Consider the following 25724-nt stretch of genomic DNA (forward strand, 5'->3'; position numbering starts at 1 on the left):
AACAACTGATTACTCATTAATAGATAAATTGCAAGACAAAGAGAGAGAGAGAGAGAGAAAATAAGTTGATGTCAATGTAAGTTTGTGGATATCAATATCAATATCAATATATATATATATATATATATATATATATATATATATATATCATATCATATCATGTAACTACCCATTAAAATGTTCACCTAATCAAACATTTCCAATTCTGGGATATTAAACATTTTGTGGTATAAGGTGTCGATTTTGAATGGTGACGATCAAAGATTATACTGATGGCTCGCTATAGTGCTCTAAAAGTCGTCACTATGTCACACAAAAGGAAAGATGTTATTCTGTGGGAATGTTGATGCGATGTTGATCATTAAGATTTTTCATGGTGAAAATTGGCCTTTATTTCGCACACTAACCACTCTTCTGCATAAGGCACGTTAGTGCACTATGTCTTCGTGAGATATGAAACTACTGGCCTTGTCAGAACAACATCAATCCACAGCAGAGCAAGTGGACTTCGGTCTAACTACGTTAGTTTGCCACGAGCAGACAGCCTATGGCTATAACCTCTCCGCCGCGGCGAATCGCTAATCATCTGTGACAATGGGAACAAAAGACTGCACTCAGGCGGACCACCTGCCGGGTATACTTTAAATCGCTCCTTTTCGCTCATTTTATCATGAAGAGAAAATACGACGGCGAGAGCGAAATCGCATAACACCACCCACAACGACTTCCGCGCATTGATTTTGCCTTCTTCCTGCTCGCCCCTCGCTATGCGACTACCGAGTCCCGAGCCCCGCCGGCCGAGTGAATCGCTCCATTCATGTGAGACGACACGAGAAATTCTCCCTCGCGCCATGGCGGAAAAATCCATCGCTAACTTTTTTCCCTCTCTCTCCCCCTGGATTTGGATGTTTCGAGTGCTTATGTGTGATGAGGATGATTTATAAGGAAACATTACTACAAGCAGGTGTTTCGGTGTTTATATGCCGTGGGGATAGCTCTTGGCAAGGCTGTCTTTTCATGTTTTTTAAATGAAGGGCGATGCAGACGGAGGAAATACGGTAAAGTTAGTACCTGTTTTACGCTACACGCTTGTGCGCGCCCACGCAGAGACGTGTTAGATCACTTTTGCGGGTATCGATCCACAGCGCCGATAGCAGGCCGGTTCACGATCGAGATAGTGAAATGGCGGGAAGTCGAGATGATGGTATTATTTCCATGCTGATGATTGGCCACAAATAGCATGCTCCCTCCGCGCCTGTCATTAATCGATTGCAGCGTTCTATTGGCTGCCGCTGTGAAAGTCATCATCACCTACATTTTGATGTGGAGGATAAAAACTGCGCATTGAATAAGAGGTTACGACTTGGGGCATTTTTCTGAACTAATCGCTCGACATTCCTGCTTTAATCAGAAGTCCGAAAATTAAAGTATGTGGGGGGGGGGGGGGTAGCTGATTGTCTGAAGGGGGAAAAAGTCTGTGAGTGAGTATAAACGTTGATATCAACGCCACAAGAGCCGATCGAGTATTGCGCGATATAACACAATTACAAACTTCGACCCATGATACGAGTACACGTATTATGATTCTGGCGCAAACACGACAAACCCCTTGCCGTCGACGCTCTGATTGATCACTGGATTTTCAAGATCATGCTTGAATTACTTCATCTGTCCAGAAAAATGCAGAAAGCAACGTCTAAATATCTGCATTACAGTGACGTCGATAATCTCAGTACATGTATAAGAAAATTCGACTTAACTTCTTGGTACGCCTAGCAAAATGTCTTGTAGTTTTGAAATCAAAATGACGCCACACACACGTGACAATAACACCTGTCATCGATGTCCTTGTGTCTACACGTGAGATGACTCCATGACATTAAGACGGCTGACGGCAGTATACTTTATGGTCGATTTCATTCAAGTGCAATAGTCAGTGATCCGTTACAGCCGCACTGAAACTATTGAATATCTACGAAAGATTATGGAAGCAACCAAATACTGTATCTATAATCGGCATCTCTCTGATAAAATAGTGAGAGACTTTCCACAAAACAGGTTTAAAAATAGGTGATATGGACACATTTTGTGCACTAAAGTCACAGCGAACAACATACAACTGAATTAACGGACTGCATAATCTATTCAGTCATTATCAATGTTTGTAGAGCGGACACACGCTGGATTAAAGTGGACACAAGCTGCACTGATTTAAAGCCCGAACAAACCCTGGTCAAGGTCGCATGCCATGTTTACTAACGCGAATATATATCGGCTCTCAATCTGGATCGAATTCTCGACCACGTCGACAGGTGCCTAGCTTTCGTAAACAAGAATGTCCCTCTTACCAGGGAGCCACCTCCCTTCTCTTACCGTATACGTTCGTATTCGTCTAAAAGAAATATAGGATAGGCATAGCATCCCTTAAAGGTCGATGCAGGTAATAAACTAGGCGGGTCGCCGTATACTATAGTAAATGTATACCTTTGTAGTCCTATAAATTTCTGAGGCTTCTTTTCCCGCCAAAATGTGGGTCATTGATACATTTTCGCTTTGTGTTCTGCGTTTTCGCAAGAGTCGTGCGAGGCTGCATCTTAATTGCTACAATATTGTGGTTTGTCGTGCTTATGAAAATACAAGGTGCATTGTTGATGACCTGATCTGTGTGTGTTTCTTTCGTAATGAGAACTGAAGCCATCTCTACTTAAAGAATGTCATCGTAGGAATTTGTTCAAACATCGTACTTTCACGGCCTGATTGTCATTGTTAAAAATCATCTAAACAGTTAAGATTCGGCCCTCGAGTAAAGACTCATGTCAATTCTTAACCGTACATCAATCAGCCTTTGGTAGTTGGTTGAGAGTTGAAACGCCTTACATATTTGTTCATGAACAGTACTGTCAGCTCGGTTTAAACTAAGTAGGTTCCAAGGATGTCCTTCCAATATCACCCAACTTATAAGACCCATGCATCATACTGATGAGATGAGGGATAAGGCTGGCAGCCAGTGATGATGCGAGTGTGCGTGCGTACCGTGTGTGTGCTGTAATCATGTTCATTGTACAAGTAGCCTGTAATGTTACTCCTTATTGAAAGTTTATCGTTATCATTGGCAACTGCACTGCATATAATGTACATTGCACAATTGTATATGACGTTAACGGTATTTCAAAGCAGTAGGCCTACACTTGAGTCGCTCGGACAGCTAGCGAATCGAGTCGAAGTACATGCATCTGGGCGAGTAAATGTCGCACAAGAAAAATGTCGTGTAGGTGTTACCAGGCGAACCAGAGCAAAAGTAACCTCATTCCAATCTAGCCTAATCTAGAGAGGCGCGCTATGAATGGAGCTTGCAACAGCCAGAGGGCCAAATGACTGAACGTCTTTCCAATTCGATTTTTTTTTTTTTTTGGGGGGGGGATGTAATGTTAATTCCACGAATAAGGCACTCCATCACACATACAGTAGGATACTATTACGTAGGCTTATACTAAATATTAATTTGCATTTTAAAAAAAGTATGGAAACCTTTGAGTGGAAAAGAGTGGAAACATATATATATATATATATATATATATATATATATATATATATATATATATATATATACACACATATATATTATATGTGTATATGTATGTATATATATATATATATATATATACAGCTTTCACTCTGAATGCAAAACATCTGGAACTGGCATGGCTTATAAGGGAGATTCTAAATCAAAAGAGATTTCACTTTATTCCCTCAACCTACCTGTGCTTAAGTAAGCAATAGTGGGGTGTTACCACCCCCCTTTTCAGTTGGTATGATATTTTCTCCATCATCTCACTAGTTACATATGAGTATATGAATATAAGAACGACCCAAGTCCATGGAAGACCATTTCGAGTAAACTAAAAAAAAAAACTTCATATCTTTTTTATTTGTCCAATAATATTCTATTTAACTGTGATGGGAAGGCAATATTGTATATACAAATTAGAACATATATTATTATGACAATTAACATTTACATTAATTGTGGAGAGGCCATTTTGTGTGGTGGACTTGGGTCGTTCTTTGATTCATATGGACTTGGGTCGTTCTTTGATTCATATACATGATATTCTGCTATAGAGATGAGAGAAGGATGAGAGAGGGCGCTATTATATGAATGTAAGAATGACCCAAGTCCTTCATTCTTACATTAATATAAGATTTAACGCATTCATTTCAGGCACTTCCGGTGGTAATTAGGATTCATCATTTATACACAAGATGAGTCCATGCATAAGCTACAATTTCCCATGTCAAACTGAATTTGGCCCAAAATTGGACTTGGGTCGTTCTTATATTCTGGTCTTCATATGTTTCCAGGATACAAAATGAAACCATGGAAATTTCTCACTAATCTATATACATTGTATCAAACTTCAATTCGATGACAGCACAACTGAACATGACTTTACTTCAAAATGCACAAACAATGTGTGGCAATTTTTATTGCATTCATCACTGAAGAATTTATTTCTCAGATAATAGAATGTCTCTCATAAAACTACAACAAATATAAAGCCTCTACTATTGTTTATGTTCTTATAAACAGTTGTACATAAGATGACACTTAAAAAAAGACTTGATCAGCTGTTAAATTTGACTAAAACAACATTATTTCATAAAGGTATCACTTTGATCAAAACATTAACAGTAAACTTGAATAACTGAGTAACTATCATTTCTAAACATGTGCAGCAAGATACATATGTATTTGCAAACATGCACAAAAGCTAAAAATATATACAGTCTGTATATAAACAAAATGGGGGGAAAATTGCTACAGTGTGTACCAGTGATAACCAGAAACATTACTCATTATAGTCATGCCTAAAACGCTTGAATGATTGTTTTACAGATACAAATATTAAGAGAATGTGTCTTTTTTATTACAATGGAGTATAGCTGTAGAAAATGAATTCACGTGAACGTAGTGTGTCTGAATACTGTATGTACAAACTGAAACAGCCATGCAACCTTTCCACAAGTACATGTGTTATAAAAACTAATGGGAAATTACCACATAAAAGTCAAAATATTTCAGTTCCTCCTCGTAGTTTGGCAAGAACAACTCCATCTTCACACTCTGAATGCAACAAACTGCTTGCAGTAACATTCTAGGTATCACCTTCAAAGACCAAAGCTCTATCTGCAAACACATTTCACACCACTTACTCAATGGCAGCAATCATATAGTACTTGAAAAAAAATGGTGGCAGTTTGCATATCACTCTAGAATAGGGAGTAAAAATCTGCAGCCATGCTATGGAATTGATGCACTGCCGTTTCATGCATACATGTACATACGTGTACTCTCAACGGGAAATGTTGCTGCCATCATGTTGCTGTCTGTGGCAGCCACCTGCTTGTTGTTACCACTGACCACTACAAGGCCCATTTCAGAAGACCAAGTGTATTTGAAAGAGTCATCTACAGGAAAAGGTGACCTTTATTTCTGTCATCCATAGGTGGATATTTATTAAAGACAAGTTCCAGACAAATCACATTCTTTTATCTTTTTAAAAACTTTTTTCTTTAATGAACACTGAAACAAGCAGCAGATATCCAGAAAAATCCTAAATAAAACAAATTTGTTTCTTTTAAAGGACAGGCAAGATCACATCGACTATCAAACACCAAGAAATGCATGTTAAAATCTGTGTATGATACAAACATAGGAAATCAATCTTGGCAGAAAAAAAAGAAAAGAAGAAGACATATTCTATGATGCTCTCCTGTCACTACATAAATTGAAAGACAACACACACACCCTTAGCTGCTTATCTGGAATTTTGTATCTATTGCATGAAATAAGACACAATTTACTTTTTCTAAAATTCTTTAGTCTCTTTGTACATACTATACACGAGTTGTTTTTTTCCTGTAAAATTTAGTTTAAAATGTACAATGCCCTTTATACCATAATCACACAAAACACACTTTGTGAATAAAGGCTAGATTATGTAACTTGATTGAACTAAGGTACAGGTATACAGAATTGAGTTGGCTGGATAGCTTTCACTCACCTACATGTATCCATCTCTTAATTATGTCCTATCGTGCATATACCTTTTTCTGTCTTTACTGTGAGTACATACAATTTGTATATACTTTTTTTTTTGTACTGAAAAATAAAGGGTTTAGTTATGACACATGTTTGCCTTGTGAACACAAAACTAGACCCCAAACAGATTATACTGTTTGGGGTCCAAAAGAGACTTAGAGTAACATAACATTTTCTTTATTCTGCATACGTAAAAGTAGGAACCAGTAAACATATGATTATACTGTTTGGGGTCTAGATGTATGCATCATGAATACATGGAATTACAAAAAAAAAAAAAGCGCACACCAAAAAAACACAAATGAGAGTTTGGTTGAACATTGAGTCTTCTGTACTTTTCAGCCACAAGGAAATGATAATCACTCTGCTGCAAAAGATTCACATTGTATATGTGGGTCAATTATCAGACACTCTGCCTAGAACTGCTATGATACAGTGACAATTTCCTCTAATTCCAATCTCTTGGACACAATCCACCATGTGTATTTCAAATGCAATGGGATCCAAAAGAGACTTTGAGTAACATAACATTTTCTATATTCTGCATATGTAAATGTAGGAACCAGTAAACATATGATTTTTGAGAGATGCCATCTGTAAACATGTGCTTATGATTTTCTTGTTTTGGGTTTTTTTTCTGAACATACAAATGTATGTGCAAAGACAATTTCCATGGTAATTAGCTCCTCCCTATTCAATATCTGAGAGGGATTTTCAGGACCTCAATGATATTTGCATGGAACCTATGCCACTGAAAATGAACTATGATTTCCACAAGAAAAGCTTCCAATGTTAATTTTCTTGTTAAAAAGTTGTCATTGAAAAATACCTACTATTCATTTTAAGCTTTTGCCTTGGTAGTCAGTAGTGCATACATGTAGATACTAGATGCACAATTATGGCCAAAATTTATTCTTTTTTCAAATTTCTCTCTCTTTCTTTCCAGTGATTACGAGAGGGAATGTCCTGAACCATTTTCAACGCCGAATCTTATCTACCTCTTTTTCTCTTCTGAGAGAAAGGGTCATGACTTTGAGCTGCAACGAATCTCTTGTCACGGAAACCCTAACATACATTGTGGCTTGATGAAGGGGGCGTCTCTCTATAGAAAGTACTTTTTAAACAAACCATCTTCAAACAAGACCGTCTTCAAAGTGGCAAACTTCCATTATTATCAAGTAATCACCATGTAGATATTTGATATTTGGAACATGACAGCTTGCATTTAAACCTTTGTTCAGTTGAATTGTCAAATGCAATGTGAAAAAATTCACATCCTTTCACTCCCACCTGAATTCATTCCTAACATTCAACGCAGCATTATGTCACATCACCAGTACATATTTCAGGTAGGGAAATTCTGTGAAATTTCCAAATATCAAATTTGTCTGCTCGTGGACTAGTCTATCCTCTCAAAACAGCTTCCGGCACCATTCAATTTGGATCTCTAACGAACAGTTCCTGAGAGTTTCAATTTCTTGCACACGGCAACAAATGAATCTGATGGGCATGGCCCTTACATACAAACATTTCACACTGACACATGCATGGCCTGTATACCACCATGCACTGATCACACAAACAATGTTGCCAGGTTAACTTCCTTCATTTTCACTCTTTGGTATGATCAAACTGACCTGTAATGATTTAAAAAAAAAAAAAAAATCATTACGATCAGTATCATTAAATGCATCTACCTTGATGATAAAGCGAGGTCTTTTTGGAATTCTAAACCAATTCAATCTGCCAGTGGGAAAAAAAAACCCAAAACATCCAATATTCTAGGCACATGAAAACTGCAATTTTTTCCCCCAAGACATATGTATCAGATAGGTGAAGATAAACAAACATCGAAAGATGTAGACGGAGATGGAATCCTACCCATGTTCACAGAGAATACAGAAGGCTATGTACACTTGGTAAAGAAAGCTAAACACCCCATGTGACAAACGGATGACAAGTCAAGTCAAGGTGAATCCTGAAGAAAACCAGCAACAGGTGGATTCAGTGACCAGGGCGGGGCAGGGTGGGGATGGGCGGGGCCCCATACCTCACCAGAACTTGAAGAGGCACAGATGCCTCACCAGAACTTGAAGAGGCACAGGTACCTCATACGGTTCTGACTCTCCTTGTAGATCAGGTACTCGCTCTGGTAGAAGCGGGAGGAGGAATACTTGCTCTGTCGCACGGGCTTGCCCTGTGGCACGGCCACCTTGTTGCCATCAATTACCAACTTCTCGTCCTTCGAGGGATCTATACAGGTGAACAAGCATGGTAGAGGAGCTTTAATATCCAGTGGCAGCAGACTCAGCTGTAGTGGTAAATGTACTGGTTCCATGACATTTGCTCCTGCAACAATTGCTCCCATGAAACATCTTCATGCTAAGCCAAACACAGATTCTACCCACAAACATAACCCTAACTCTAATCCTAATTCTCACATCAAACTCAACCTAAAACCCTGTTACAACCCTACCACTAACTCTAAGTCCTTGAAGAAAAAAAAAGGCGGAGTAATTGTCGCAGGAGAATATGTCGTGTCACAAAATGTATCATATTTCACCAAATGTATTAGGTATATTTAGTAACAGTTACTAGCAGTAGCAGTAGCAGTAGTCGTAGTTTCAGTATGTAGTAGCAGTATCAGTGGTGTCTGTCATATTGTACTGTAAAAGTGGTTTCTTTCGCGTACAGAAACTTTCGCGGTTTCCATCGGTGCCGACTTTTTCGCGTGTGTTTAAATTCGCGGTCGGTATATGATAGCGTTGTAACAAGCAACGGGTTCAAAACATTTTCGCGTGATGTTAAATTCGCGATTCAACCTCAAAGCGCAAAAATAAAACCACCGCGAAAGAAACCACTTTTACAGTAGGTGATACCGTTGATGGCAGAAGTGGAGAAAGAAGTACAGGTGAATCCTGTCCTCAGGACGAGCAATTTTCTTTCATTATATCTAAATTTTTACTTTGTTGTAACAAGCTTTTGTTATAACTTGTTCCTTATTAAGGAAATGAGGAAGTGCACTGTATGAGAATCAGAAACTTGAGGTATTCTTGTAATTGTAATCAAAGTTATAACAGCAGGCGTTATGGTGCTTGCAAAAGTAACAATTTTTGCAGAATTCATAAGTAATGGTAGAAGCAGCCTATCAAATGTAGCAGTAGTTGTAATGGTAACAGAAGTAGCAGTAGTCGTAGCAGTGTTGTGTATTGGCGCGCTAGGCGCCATTTGGGATCGAAGTTGCCATGTGTTATGACATTGTGGAGAGGTACAAATTCAAACATGCAATTACGCTGATAAAGTCATCGACGAAATAAAGGAGTTGTGGAGTCCAATAATATGCAGTTGAAGTGTTTATTTCTGAGTCCCGAAACTCAGACAGCAAAATAGCCAAAGTGTAACATAGGAGTTGCACGAGTTACAAGTATCTCCAATGCCGGTAACACAGATAAATCACATGTTTAAAGAGCAGATGAAATGCTAACTCATCTGGATGAAGCCTAGAGTAGAAGTGTGTTGATTATACTTTCAGAAACTATCTCTAAAACTTGGGGGAAATTCTCATCCTGAAAAGCACATGGTCCATACACAATATGATTGGTCAATTCAGTGTAGGCATGGAAACGTAGGGTGTGGTCTTACTCATTTTGGGGCCTGAAACAAAGGAAAAGTGTTGAGGGTAATGGGAGATGGATTTGTGGCAGGAAGGGAACTGGACAAGGGGTGATAACTTTCTGACCACAATGGGAGTGGATGCTTTGATGTGGGGTTGTTAGGAGGAAACTAACCTTGGTGGTCTGACCTAAAGACTCCTATTGACATGAGGGGTGATGGACAGGTGTTGGGGTTACTGTGCTATAGCAAGGGGTTATTGAACTATAAGGGAACGGACTAAAGCACGAATGGAAACTAAACACTAAACAAAAAGTAAGTTCCCCCTAAAACAAACCTGTGTAATTTATGAATCGGGAACCTTTGAGGAAATCTGAATACAGGATCATGTAGCTTTATTTCTCGGCTACCTTTCATGTGAAATTCAGTGGATATCACCGGGTCATGCTTGAGTGAGCATGACTTAAAGTCAAAATGGTCACTTTTTGAAGTTCACAAGCCCCATTTTGCAACTTTGATTTGGTGATATCGGAACAAATTTCAATTTTCCAGGATAAAAAGGCATGCAACGTATGATTTATGTGCTTCTTATCGTACCATGTGACTTCTGCACAAAATTTCACGGTTGAGTGAACACGGGGTGAAAATTACCAAAATGGCCGATTTGACATGTTTCTCGTGGTAATTTCTATCAATTGAGATTGAATTCGTGTGTTGAACAGTTTTTACACACAATTCACGTAATTTCACGGTTGAATGAGCACATTAAAAACAAAGAAAAATAACAATTTAAATTGTGCAGTAAGAATTGCGATAGTTTTGCGCACTGAAATCAATTGTTTTAATGCTTTTTGTATTATGTTTAATACTACTGTGCATGACAGTGATCACCTGACATTTTAGTCACGCTTCAATGAGCATGTGGGGCTAGAAAACCTTTTTTTACCCTATATAATAAAAAATATTCATTGTTTTTATGTTTTAGTTGATATGTTGGGAAATTACTCTGATTTCAATGAAAAAAATAACATTTTGATAAAAAAATGACATTGTGACATGCTTCAGTGAGCACATAAGCTGAGCAAAGTGTGCAGGTCAAAACCATTTTCGTGGCTGAAATTCCCATAAGGTTTACATTTGGGTTTTTTTTTTTGAGGACGTGTTCAGCGTTGTTAGTGGATAGAGCCTAAAAAGTGAGTGCAGATGCTCCCCAATCTGTGTTATATTGCCATAACGATCGCATAATAGTCAACCTACATTTTAAGCAACTATCATCACCATCACAATCATCAAAACCACATGAACAACAAAGGCCACTACATGTTTCTCACCACAGTATCTGTCTCCAGACTCTCCATGCATATGTACAGCATGGGAGGATATTGATGTGTAACTAAAGTGAAATTTGGTACCATGTCAGTGATTAATTGCATTTATTTTCCCTTTGAGTTAATGCATGACTTCATGACTTTACAAAGATCAAAGAATTTAATGCCAAAATTAGTATTCAGTAGCGAGAAAAAAGGCCCGAAGATTTAATCTGCATAATTTCTCATCTCTGCTCCAATAAGGGGATTTCATCAAACTAAAGGCAGACCAATTTCTACACGAATACTTCAATATTTAATCAAAGGTAGCCATGGATTATAAGGAGGGTTTCCGGCACCATGTACCCTTTGACGTGTAAAATTTTGCAGGAATGCCAAGGATCACTGAGACATTTATATCGGTCCTAAACGCAATAATGAAATGTTTTTCAGTTGATTTTATATGCAGAAGATCAATGCAACACCTGCTGGATGGTTTTAATAAGATAAACCATTGTTTCATAATGTGGTCATTCAACCGTAAGATAAACCACATTGCATGCAAAAGCCATTGTTGGCTTTCAAAAGCATAAATTCCTCCTCTTCACACAAACTTACCATGGGGATTAAATTTTTCATTATGAAGGTTAAAAAAAGGGCTTCCAGCCTCACGTGCTTATTGAAGCGTGACTGAAATGTCAGGTGGTCACTGATATGCGTTTGGGTATTAGCACAATATAAAAAAGCATCATACAGTTGATTTCAGTGCGCAAAAATATCGCAATTCTTACTGCACAATTTAAATTGTTATTTTTCTTTGTTTTTTAATGTGCTCATTCAACCGTGAAATTACGTGAATTGTGTGTAAAAACTGTTCAACACCCGAATTCAATCTCAATTGATAGAAATTACCACGAGAAACATGTCAAATTGGCCATTTTGGTAATTTTCACCCCGTGTTCACTCAACCATGAAATTTTGTGCACAAGTCACATGGTACGATAAGAAGCACATAAATTATACGTTGCATGCCTTATTATCCTGGAAAATTGAAATTTGTTCCGATATCACCAAATCGAAGTTGCAAAATTGGGCTTGTGAACTTCAAAAAGTGACCACTTTGACTTTAAGTCATGCTCACTCAAGCGTGACCCAGTGATATCCACTGAATTTCACATGAAAGGTAGCCGAGAACTACAGCTAAGTGATCCTGTATTCAGATTTCCTCAAAGGTTCCTGATTCATAAAATATTGATGTTTGTTTTAGGGGGAACTTACTTTTTGTTTAGTGTTTATATTACATAGTTAGGTAATGGAGAATTGCCTAACTCTATGTAACATCCCCTTTCTCTAAAGGATGCTGGGGGGGGGGGGGGTCAAAATACTATGCAACAGTAGACTGTAAAACCAGAAATGTTTGCGTGCATTTTAAGTTTGTGAATTTCGTGAGAGCCAAGATTCACAAAATCACACACGTAAGTTCTTGTCCACACTACACACATTGAATGCCAGTGGCAATTTGTGGGAATTTCATGCCGCCCAAAAGAATGTCGGCTCCAATTCACGAAAATGTCATGCCTCAAAAATATCTTGCTTTACAGAAGTAGCAGTAGTGGTAGCTGCAGCACCATCAGCAGTGGTAGCAGTAGAAATAGTAGCACATAGCAGCTAAAGCTAGTTCAGCTCACTCTTTATGAAAGGGCTTGATTTCTGTTGTTTCAAAAATATATGGAGCAAGGACATTGTGGAGTGAGATACAGTGCACTCCCATTATAACGAACACGGATATAACGAAATTCCGGTTACAACGAAGTAAAATTTAGGGCCACAACATTGTCAACTCTATGTATTTTTATTGTTTAATCATTCGGTTATAACGAAATTTCGATATAACGAAAGAAAATTGCCGGTCCCAAGGACTTCGTTATAACGGGAGTCCACTGTAAAACATTATGTTCAAATCCCACCCATAATGATCTCAGTGGGGGATTTATTGCATTTTATCAGTTTTTGTTTAATCACTTAATTGTATGATCACTTCTTTGGGCTTTAACCAGATTCGCAGAGACTCCAACCCGAAGCATCTTCTGATCTGGAGATTCTCCCGCCTGAAACCCCTTGCAATCGGGAGACTCCAAACTTATGTGCGCTTCGCGCACATCACGAGCGCGAAGTCCCTTGCGGCCTGGGTCCAGGAAGCTTTAGGGTTCCAGATGCTCTCTCGTGCTATCTCATGCTATTTTTTGACATACGATGATACTAGGTAAGATATCATTTCAAGCGGGAGACACAGAGCCAGGGCGGGAGAAATTGCATCTCAAGCGGGAGAACGGGAGATTTTGCAAAAATTGACTTTCGGCGGAGATCTCCCGTCGAAAGCGGGAGAGTTGGAGTCTCTGGATTCGTGCAGAATCATGATCTTCACAGTGGCAATTGAACCTCGAAACACATTACAGTAAGACAGCACCTTAATTAAATTTGCTGGTTTAATAAAAACAGGGTGCAAAATCCACTGCCTGTACACAGACTTAATGACTTTCTTGCTCTCACTTCACTGTTTCTCTACTAGTGTTATGATTTCAGTTTGTTTCATTCTCCCTTGCCTTTCGCTCAATTTAAATACACATCTTTTTGTTTTGTTTTTTGTTTTGCTGTGCTGTGTTAATTTTCTTATAAGAGCTAAAAGTTGAGCAAGTCATGACAACTTCAGATTCAGTACATACCTGGCTCTTGCTGCCCTTTGGCGATGACACAGTCGCTGCCCTTTGGGGCCTGGGTCAAGGAGGAGTCATTGGCCTGAATGTAATGTTCCCTCCCCAGGGCAACCTCATTCAGGAACATCACCGTCTTCCCATCGTTGGTGGAGCCGGCTGTCGTAGCATATAGAGTAAAGCAGGGTGAGGATGGCCTCATCTAAGCACTACTCACTACAAAATGCTGCATACATGGACTCAATGCATGATGTGACATGCGCCCTCTGTAGTTCAGTAACTATTCTTCATTCCTATTCTCTTCATTACCCACTGGGTTACACTGGGCCAAAAAGTTCTACTTGGGAGTATGAATCATTTTGTTAATTGTCTACTGACCCAAAGGCAGGATGGTAAAAACCACTGCTCCCTTACTTCTAATTAAAGCAAATGTTAATAGACTTCGGAAAAAAAACCCAACAATAACAACACATGCATTACCAGCACAACTTTTTATGACAATCCCATGCAGAAGACTGGTGCAATATTAATGTCTAAAATTCATTTCGGAGAACTTTGCAAGCAGATAAATCATGACAAATCAATGGACAAAACTCCTTCTGCTTTACAATTGCCATGCTTTCCAAGTGTTTTGCTCAAATAGTGATGAGTTTGGTCTATCATAGTAGTTGAATTAATATTGTTAAAAAGGCCATTTAGATTCTAGATGTTGCTTTGTCCCAACACAGTAAAATGGGATCTAAATTGAAAGTTATTTGTGCGTTTTTTCTTCTAGATATGGCACTTAACTGCCTCACTGAACCAACCGCGATGTGAAATAGGTGAACATTTGTACAGAGACACTGTCAAAGCAACAAAGCACTAACATACATGTAGTTAAAACACGTTTCACTTGAAATCCCAGTGTTTTATGCATAGTACTGGTTATGATCCTTACCAGCAAAAAACTGACTACAACGCATGACTGGAACTAAGAAGGAAAACTGTTTGGTCACAAAAATTGCTGTTCATGTCATGGAAAAGGGTCCCCTTTGACAGCATTCCAGGAAAACTTGCGCCTCAAATGATGCCAACACTTACTGTAGCCATGCGACTTGGCGTGCTCAGATGCAAAGTAGATACCCCGTCCCACGCGTCCTCCCGAATGAGGCATAATGCGAAGCCCCGTCTTCAAAATGGCTGCCACAACGGCCACGTTGGTGCCGTGCCACAGCAGGCGCCTGTTGGTGATATCCTTGTGAGCTGAAAATCTGCCCCCCTGGAAAAAACAAAAACAAAACAAAACAGAAAAGTACAATATTACTGAAACTTATTATTTTCCAAATTATTCATGCATTGTCATACCATGGGATACAAGTCTCAAGTCTCAAGAGACCCATTAGCATGGGCATACATGGAGTGGGAAGGCTAGCCCAGCTTGGATATATTCAAGAATCCCCAAAACGAATTGTGTGTAATTTTATCCCCGATCTCTTCGTTAGTACACTCTCAGCCAAAGAATCTTAACTGGAGTGGACCATCACCAATAAGCGTAAGCTTCGATGCACACATTCCCTGATCGGTGCTATTCGTGGGGTTTTTTTATGTACCCTGGTGAGCAGCAGAAGAATCAGGCCACCTGCGAATCTGTACACTATCAGGTCATTAAGAAATTGGATATCCTTTTGAAAATTTTGCCCTCTGCGGTGCTGCTATGAAAATTGCACACTTTTTGCCATTCTACAATATACATGTCATGGAATGTATGAAAATGTGCATAATCTACTATTCACATCACAATTTGATGTCTCTGAGAATATTCTCAATTATTTTAAATAATAATGCATGGCCTTAAAAAGTACAATTTCTATTATTCATGATTCAATATCATAAATACCCAAGGATCTTGTGCATATATTTAGCTGAGACAATTATTATCACACAGAATAATGTATTGGTACTTTTTAGGTACTGGTCAATCACATGCTTTTCAGTTTGTTCCAAAACCCTTTCAGACTCTGAACACAGACCTAAGAATTGTTTTCTTAGTGTAGTGTTGAGCCACAATATCACTTTGTGCCCACAACTCACCTCATCTTCTCGGTCCATCTTCCAGACGTGGAGGAGTTGCTTAGCAACAGCTGGACTCCCAGTGTTGGAAATATATGTCTTGATGAGCTAGATGGGAAGAGAGGAAGACATGAACATTAGACCAGATTGGTTTGAAAGCATGTAAACACTTGCAATCTTACACTCATTTTGGAAGACACAACCAGGACTGAAATCTCTGTTTTGCCTCCTTTAATAATTCTACATCAGGTATCGAGTTAATACGAAATGTGACATACTGGATATAGGTGTCATCTATTCTGCTAGGTAGGCCTGAAGATTGGACTGCCCATTGGCCACCTCCGAACCCTTAATGTGAAAATCTTCACCTACTACAGGGGAACTGCATCATAACTAGAATCTAAAAACCATGACAATTACCTTGCTATATCAGATTTCTCAATATGTCAATGTGTAAAAACAAAGCAATATAAAGAGTTGGGACAGGTCTTCAAAATCACCTCATTAAAGGAAAGTTTTGTTATATTTGACCTCTTTAAAACGATGTTGGACTGTAATACCTTAAACTCGCGGGAGGATTCATCCACCAGCTCCAAGGTGCACTTGAGAAGACCGTACTTGACGTCGAGTGGATTTGGGACTGCATCCCCAGCAGCCTCCTAGAAGGCACAAAATAATTAGTGACACATATTATAAATATTTATATAAATCATAGACGTTTTGAGTTACAAAGAAAGTCTGAAAAGTCATGATTTGCACACGTGTATAAATGCATTTATTACCCCAACAAAAAAGCAAACAAACAAAACCTCAGACAATCAGAAACAGATATGAATTTAGACAAAAACTGGCATTACTAATTTCATGTGTCCCACTGTCTTTGCTCATACATGTAAAATCAACATTCATGAGAAACATATCAGGTATCTGTTTGTGTGTTTAGAATTACATTGAATCGCTCATTTGGTGTTGCCATTTGGCTGCACGAATATCACAATGCAAAGAAGTTGTTACATATAGGAAATGCAGAGCACAATCTCGATTTACATCTTCATGCTTCAAAAGGATTGATACAGTGGTACTGTAATGAAAAAGAAAATTATTATGAGTGACTGAGAACACAAGGAAAGAATTCAATGTCGATTCAATGTCACACTGACAAGGTCTTACCACTTTTTCCTTTGCTTTCTTCTCCCTCTGCATCGTCAGAGTCAGCTCGATGTCGCCGAGCACCTGTGTTGAGAGAAGAAATTTTAAAAAAAGAAATCAGAATAAGGTAATCTGTGATATCAAAGATGTAATCCACTTTTTAGCATCATCAAAATCTCTCACAAACTGACACACAAACACTCGACAATGTACTATCAACATCTTGAAAATGCAAAGGAAAATCTGCCGGCAACACAGATGCTTCACTCTTGTGTGTGACCTCACGTGAGCCCTGCACTGGTCGCAGTGACTGTGCATCCCAATCAGTATATTGGGTTCTTTTGTATTCATAAGTGCAAGCTGCAGTAAAATGTGCCACATCAGGTATGCAGCACATGAGAGGTAAAATCCTTTATCTCCTCAGGTAATTTTCACAGTCACTGTGACATATAAATACACAATATTCTTAATGATGATCTATTTAGCATGCAATCCTGCATTTTATTGCTTCCAATGATAAAATAGTCATACTTACTAATTAAAAGCATTCAGTTGCACTTTCTTTCCTTTGAAAAGAAGAAGTCTCTATTTTTGTAAAGCCTTTGAAACCCAATTTGGTAAAACTTGTGCTGCATAAGTTGCCATTGATCTGTGCAATCAGTGTATTCTTGGTTAAAGACTCAACAGTGCTCCAACCACATGATAGTCACTATACTTTTGCTCAGCACAAAGACTTTAAAAAAATAAGTATTATTTTCTCTTTTTATGTTTTTTTGTAAATGTGATTTGTGGGTCAGGCTAAGCATCCTCACCAGCAGCATGTCCTTCTTGGCCTGGATCTTCTCAGCATCGTCGATGACGGGCGGCACCTTGCGTCCGAAGGAGTGGGGGATGATGGTGTAGAACTTGGAAGAGAGCTGGCTGAGCTGGGCCTTGCTCGTCTTGCCCTGGACCGCCTTCTCGATCTCCTCCAGCGCCTCGAAGCCCTTGGCAATCTGCGCTTTGCTCAGCTTACCCAGGGGCATCTTCTTCACATCTACGGCCGAGGGCAGTAAACAGCAAACGGGACAGTGAATCGTTAATCTATGGGCTCTACACTCCGCAATTCAAGTCCCCCTGAACGTCTATCACACAGCGTAAAATGGAAAGAGCAATTGTGGCCCCTCAAGTACCAAAGGTACAGATTTACATTGTTTTCAGTTTGAGCGGCCAAATCTGAGTGGCAAGATTCTACATACTCAAAGTGTGTGTGCTGGTGAGTAGAAATAAAGCTTTAAAAAATAACAAAGCTAAAGAAAAGTGTGCTGATTTTAATACCATACTAAATTTTTCCTGTTGACAGTAACGTTATCTAAACACATGTAATTTGTCATTCAAAATAATTTTTCAGTTTCTTTTAAATACAACTATGCATTTTGAATGGATTTTCAGCCTCAATTGTGGATACTGGCTTCAATTTCCTGCCTAACATGAATTCAATTATGAAAATGAAATAAAGCACTAGAAGACTTTCTACAAGAATGCAAAGAAAATGTTCAGAAAGGTAGAGACGCCAATGTGAAGTAGGTATAATTAGTACTCTCTTACCAATTTCAAACTTGGTCATCTGTTCCTTAAACATGTCTTCATTGAAGATAAGCTTCACCAGCTCCTGAGTGGGTTTCTCCAGCTGGGAGGGGAGGACTTTCTTGTCACTGTCATCATCCAGGTTTGCCAGCTATGTGATGAGGAAAGATGATGGAGGAGAGAGATGCACAACACTGGAATCATAACACATCTAAATTGAAATCTAAGGCAACCTACCAGTGCTACCAATCTTATGCAGGAGTTAGGCCGGGACTTGCTTTCGATTCGAAGGAAAGCTTCGAGGGTCGGTATGTTGCACAAGGCCTTGGGGGGAGGGGGGAGGGGGGGCACTTGGCCATGCTGGTGTCGGACTACAGTTGTACCTACATCCAGCTACACGAACCACCACACGTACTTCAGGAAACTCTTTCATCCAGTACTTCACCCGTACCATTTCAAACACTCCTATATTCCATCTACCATCAAGGACTGGAACTCACTACCACCCGATATCAAGAGCATAGTCAACAACAAAACTTTTAAACTTCAAGCAACTAATTTTTTCCATAGCCAAGACTCAAGCTACAAGGACTAACAGAGCAATAATGTCCCCTCCCCTTCCTCCTTGTTTGGTTATAGATGGAACGTTGAGGGGTTTTTTGAAGAAGAAGAAGGCCTTTGGGCATCTTCGCACTAATCTGGGAGGTTGACTTGTAAGATTTTAAAACCAGACAGCTACTACTACTGCTACTTGGGCTGATAACATAATGTGGTTGTTCGGTTATGTGGATTGCACAGATTGGACAGGAGATTTGACAGGCGAGTTATCAATTTCACTGCACAAGTTGAAGTTGAAGGGACGATGAAAGAATTTCACACTTGCCCTCATCAATATGATACCCTATAAGTGTAGATTAATACAGCGCTGCACATTAACCCATATTTTCCACTGGTACAACCTGTCCTGGTCATACCGGTAGGTACCTAGTTTTTCCATTTTTGTATTGGTCCATTCGTGAAAAGTTTCTGGTCCGACAGTGATTTTTCACTGGTCTGGACCGTTGGACCAGTGCCAGTGTGCAGCGTTGGTTAATACACTTACTGTGCTTTGTTCACCCACTGGCACAGACACTGGAGTGCTTTCACTGCTGAACAGCACAGACCTCTCATAACTCACTGTCATTGGATTTAGATTATCCCATCCCTCTATAAATCCCTATTGTGTCACCATGGCCTTCAGGTTGGACTGAGGCACATTACTACACCTAGTAGCCTTGCTAATTTTACAATTAGGTCAAGTTTGGAGACATTACTAAATGCTGATGAAAAAGCTAGCCACGTTAAACTACGTGCTTATATCAGGCACATAAAGGATTCATCCATAGGAGTAACAATTTGAAACTGTATCCATTGATTCTACGGGTAAGAGTATGACTTTCACAAATAACCATGGTTAGCTGAAGGAAGCAACATTGATTTCTTAAACAGTATATCATTTTCTTGGGCAGGCACGCAACGAATACTAAATGTTTGGGGAAACCACAAACAAACTCTGAACAGCCCTGGATCACTGCCTACCTTTTCGGATGTCTCCTGGAGCTCCTCCGCATCCGCCTCCTCCACCTCAATCAGGGTGTACTTGCCCGGGTGTGGCTGGAAGTTTTCCCTGTCGTCCCACTTGTTCTTGGTCTTGTCGCTGAACTTCTTGCTGAAGGCTTTCTTGGCGGCCTCCAGGTCTGAGCCACAGGAGTTGAGGGCATTTTGCCCAGGTTCACCCTGTGGAGTTCAATAATTTCATCATTTTTTACTTTTTATTGACAAAAATGTAGTTACTGACCAAGTGATTTTGATAATTACTTTTGTTGCATGATTACAAAACATTATATTCAATCACTAATGCAAAAACAAAAAAAAAGTGAATATTTCTGGAATCTCATTTTTGGCTTATGAAATGCCATCTTTCCTCTGTACAGTCCTTTCACAATAGGCTAAATACCAAACTATCCATCATTAGGCCTACACAAATAGGTATTAAACGAACAATGGGGAGGTTCTATGTTAATTTCAATGCATCATGCTTCTTTCTTTCCTTTATTGTTTCACCCTCTCTCTCTGCTTAACTCTGTTTTTTTAAAGGGGGGTCAAGAGGCCAATCACATTTTCTGTGATAATCGTAATTTTGTTTTAAAAGAAAATCAATTTCCTTGTACAAGATGAAAGCATCACCAAATGAGGTTTATTCCAAGTTTCCTGTAACCTCAAGCTCAAAGTGACTTTATCAAAACCGTTCAGTTGACAAACAGTAATACATGTACACCATTACATCAATTCACCTGTGCCCTGTACTGTCTTTAAGAACAACTGAAAAACAAAACTGCTCTCATGTCACAGAGACATGCTGATATTGAGAATGGATAGCTTCTTGGTGCCCACTCTTTCCTGTAAACATACCACTCTGCCCCATCTCGTCCACACATGGTAGTCGTTCCATCCCGTCAGGAGAAGTTGTATGATGTAATACTTGTTGTTATTCTGTCCAATGTTGGTCTGGTTGAGCATACAGTCGTAATCTTGGTACACCTACACATACAAAATGTAAACATCAATAAGAAATCATTAGAAATAACAAAAAGAAAATCAAATATATTCTAGAGCTCATTTGAATGTAGATTTTCAACTTGCACATCTTTTTCACTTTTTTTGTTGTTGTTCTTGGTCTCATTTACTCAGTGTCTTTCACAAGCAAAGTGCTATTGCGAAGTACAATTTTCATCAGGATGCAAAACTGCATTTAACACAAACTAAACTTTGCCTATATGTTAATACATGTATAACTTAAGAAGGAGATTGTCTTTTAATGAAATGTTTACTCCATTACAACACTCAGTGGCCTACACAAAAGGAAAACTACAATGTACCTACTCTACATTCAGGGACCTGTTCAACAGCAGCCAGTTATAATTAATTAATACCTTCATGCCTTCCAGTGGTTAATACCACTCAGGGATTGCAGGAGGCTAACCCCAACTACTTTATTGATTCTATGATTGAGGAACTAACTCTCTGTTTAGGACTGCACTGGAAATAATAGACCCAGAAAGGAACCTTACAAGTCACTCTTATTTGGCTTGCCACACTGGACTGAGAATAGGTATTATTCCCGCTCCTTTTCTCATAATGCTTCCTCAGTCCTCGCCCGTTTTTACTTCCTCCTTGGACCAAGTCCAGATCTTAAAGGACAAGTTCACCTTCATAAACATAAGGATTGAGAAAATGCAACAATATTAGTAGAACACATCAGTGAAAGTTTGAAGAAAATTGGACAATCAGTGCAAAAGTTATGCATTTTTTTAATTTTTGTGTTGGAACCGCTGGATGAGGAGACTACTACAGCTTGTGAGTCATATGCGTACAACAGTATAAAAAAAATATAAAAGAAAATTCATCATATTTTCACTTTTTTTCGCATAATAAAAGAGCAATTGACTTGCCTCTTTCTAAAGGCAGGGGGAATAATATTACCCATAACATTTATCGGTAACGAGTCAGGGGAATGTGTACTTTTTTCAAAAGATGGAATTTTGTGGAATTCTCTTTATATTTTCCTTATATTGTTGTACGCATGTGACATCTAAGTTATTCATACACTGCAGTAGTCTTCTCATCCAGCGGGTACTGCCCAAAAACTTCAAAAATTCATAACTTTTGAACGGATTGTCTGATTTTCCTCAAACTTTCAATGATTGTGTTCTACTAATATTGCTACATTCTCTCAATCCTTATGTTTATGAAGGTGAACTTGTCCTTTAATATGGTAATAGTCAATGGCATTAAGGATGTAGGTCCATAGAGGACAAAAATCCATAGTCACACAGACCACACAAACCATTGGTTTTATTTCATTTTTTTTTTTTAAATAGAAAGTTGATTATACATAATGTACACTGTGAATTGAGAAAGAGTTAATAGGTACTAAAATAACCGGTACTACTGTATAAGCATATATAGATTCAACATCCTTCTGGCTCTGTATTACCAATACTAAGTGCATTCCATGTAAGAATTATTGATGTTGTATAGAAGACAGTAACTTGTTATCATTGGCTAAACAGAACAACACAAACTTGTGTGCAACGAATTATCATGGAAACAGAAATATATAGGCAAGGGGGGGGGGGGTAGAGAAGTAAAATTCATTAACTAAAAATGATAAATTCAAAGGAAAAGAACAATTGTATTTGTAGGCATCTCCATCATTCTTTAACATGGCTGGAGGAGAGCTAGAAAGACCATGACTCACTTCTTTTTTTTTCTTTACTTCTTGCAGTTGTTGCAATTATCATGTCCTAACCATATTTGCTACAGTACATTGTATAATGCAGACTTCCATATGACAACCCATGCATATTTTGAATTTCTGGGCCCTGTTTTAAAAAGAGTTAAAAATTGATTATATAGTTGATTTCAACTGCAAGTCTATGGCAGCCAGTGTGTTAAACAGGGCCCTGGTATGCTACTCGTCTTTTTTATGTGATGACACATAGTCCTAAAACACCTGGCAAAACAATAACTAATAACAATGTTATTGTAAGGTTGTTCAGTTTTACATGCAAGAGACATATCGATCATGAAGGATGTCCTGAAGTAAAATAATCAGACAGTCAAATAAAGCAAAGAGAATAATGTGATAAAATGTTTTTCATTAATATTCATTTTTTTTCTTACCTCGGCACCAAACATATGGCAATGACTGTCTACTGTACAGACTTTGTGCTTTCCTTTGTCTGCTGCCTTCAGTTTCTCCACAGCTGCCTTCAGCCCCCCATCGTCGGGAGTGTCCTGCTTGCCCTTCTTGGCTTTCCCGGCAGCAGCTTTGGTGGATGCACCTCGCTTCTTGGGTGGCATTATGGTGACGATGATGGCAACGCACAAGATATACCACGGCTGATGGAGTCTCCAAACTTAGACACGCTCTGCAAAGGAGCTTGCTTCTGAATAATATTTATCACAACGGTTTAAAACTGCCTGCAATGGAAAAACAAATATGGAAGAATCCATAGACAGTCTTTATAACTGCACGTGTACAAGGAGCGCCCCGGGGTTAGGGGGAGTCAGAGCTCCAGTGCAGTGACTGAGTGGGGTACCCCTACCCAGGGCAAACATTTATGATCATTTCACTTTCTCATTTTACACTCCCTACCCCCTTAGTAAATAAAGTTTAGTGTTTGAGCTTTCAGCTATGTACTCGAAAATAATGCAACGCCCCACTACTACACTAGGCTAGGCCAGTTGCCCATGACTCTAGACTTTACTCACCTTCAAATCAAATCTGGAAAAGTCATGGAAACATAAATTCAACTGTTACGACTCAGATACCGTACTAAATTCCCATGATACTCCTGCCCTACGCATGCAAATAGCAGAGCAAATAACAATTGCAGCAAGACTCATGAGGATGCAGAGGGGCAAGCAGTATACTTTATGCCCAACATCAAGGTAAATCAAGTAAATCGTATGTTAAAATTGTCTCGTTCCTGCTTGTAACCCCGGTTAACATACAACACTCAGGCCAGCTCCAGGGACGTATTTGGGCTGGTCGCAGTTATCTTTCCTGTAGTTCCACGACTACTGTCGACACCAGCTTACCGGTTAAATAAATTTAGCTCTACCAATTAAATGACCGACCGATCTGCGAGTTTATAAAGAGAGTAAAAACGTGTGACAGAATCGTGATCATTTCTTCGTGACGCCCTCGCCAGACGAGTACACTAGTACTACAGCTACAGACACAGTTAACAAAACGGCAGACTGGTCAACGTCGTCATCGAAGAGAATTATTAGAATAGAAGTCAAGTAATTTTGTTCTCGAAGTAACCCGCTACACACAAGCTAGTTTTACATTTAAAATGTTACCTGGATCAAACCGCAACAAGTCCAGCTCAGCTCAGCCTGGGCAACGCGCAACGGATATATTACTCACAACTGCAGTGGTTCAAGTGAATACTGTTGATTTTTATACCATAGGCCGCTCCGTAGCCAATACACGCGAGGCACGTAAAATGTCAGCTCTAACCTTTGGACCTACATGTTCGAACAAGCAGCTCGCCGTCTTCACTCGGCTTTGCACGAACAATGCGAGAGGCATGGACGAGCTGGCGATCAAGTGAGCACATGCAATTCGGAGCAGTGACGTCAGTGTAAACAAGTTGAAAACAGTAGACTTTATACAACTCCTTCTTTCAAAAATCAATGCGAGTAGGATGCAACATTTAGACTCATGTAATTTGCAAAACTACCCAGTTAAATGTAAGTATTATTAAAAGCATGAAAATTAATTTGATTTTCAACACACTGATACGTATTAGATAGAATAGGATCAATATACAGGAATTAATTATAAATAGCGACTGAAAGTTATTATAATTACAGGGGCGTGGTACCTGTACTAACTTGCATTGACACTTTCAGATCATCATCTCCTTTATATTTTATACAGGTATTGTGAGTTTATATACTTTACTTTTTATATTATGAATTTGTTGCGTTGTGAGCGACTTGCTAAAGGTTTTATTGACAAACAAACGCTTCGTTGTGTACTAAGCAGTCCTAAGTTCTAGTAGTAGGCCTGTGTATTTCCACATGACATTTACCGCTGAAGAAATTTCCCTTTCAACTACGACAACGGCTTCTCCCATGGCTATAATTTTATGAATATGATAAATCATATCAGTGTGTACGTGATATGCAGAGTTAACAACATAATTATTTCGTCATGTTAATGCTAGCAACATGCGTGGAGTTATCCATTAAGAAAATTCCACAGAGTTCTATCGTTATAATTTTTTGTAATCATCATTTAGATAGAGCAAACTAGCATTACACCGAACATGATACAGTATTATCATTACAGTATGCCATCTGCAATCCGTTATACATTGTTTTAACGACTCCATCGAAGGAAATAGTGATGTTCGGCTTACTTCGTTCCATCGGGTGATCGCGTTCGCGTCGAGAGGAACGAAGTATTAAAGCCGTATGATGTTCAGAGGACAAGATGTCGCATGAAGAATTCAAAACCTCTGCTCAAAGTTCAGACAAATCGGCAATATCTGTTTACCTTTAAGTGAAAATCTACCCTATGTTATCTCTAGTTACGTTCAGACGGATACTGATCCTAACTTCAATTAACTCCGAGGATAAGCTTTTGCACTTATCCTTGAAGTTAGC

General features: G+C 39.0%; 1 protein-coding gene across 1 annotated transcript; it reads right to left on the reverse strand.

Moving 5' to 3' along the window:
- Positions 1-7029: 7029 nt before the first annotated feature.
- Positions 7030-24484, reverse strand: LOC139712885 (protein mono-ADP-ribosyltransferase PARP3-like). The gene is made up of 12 exons (XM_071624665.1): positions 24411-24484; positions 23223-23522; positions 20949-21077; positions 20076-20273; positions 18519-18648; positions 17744-17967; positions 16953-17015; positions 16343-16441; positions 15804-15890; positions 14814-14991; positions 13746-13892; positions 7030-8356 (listed from the first exon to the last, which is right to left on the reverse strand). Exons 2-12 carry the CDS (start codon positions 23400-23402, stop codon positions 8184-8186), a joined length of 1608 nt encoding a protein of 535 aa, XP_071480766.1. The 5' UTR covers positions 23403-23522; positions 24411-24484; the 3' UTR covers positions 7030-8183.
- Positions 24485-25724: the final 1240 nt, after the last annotated feature.

The sequence above is a fragment of the Diadema antillarum genome, unplaced genomic scaffold (genome assembly GCF_040938485.1).
Source record: "Diadema antillarum isolate AM-2024a unplaced genomic scaffold, OU_Dant_1.0 seq00001871_RagTag, whole genome shotgun sequence".
In the NCBI taxonomy this organism is placed as follows: Eukaryota; Metazoa; Echinodermata; class Echinoidea; order Diadematoida; family Diadematidae; genus Diadema; species Diadema antillarum.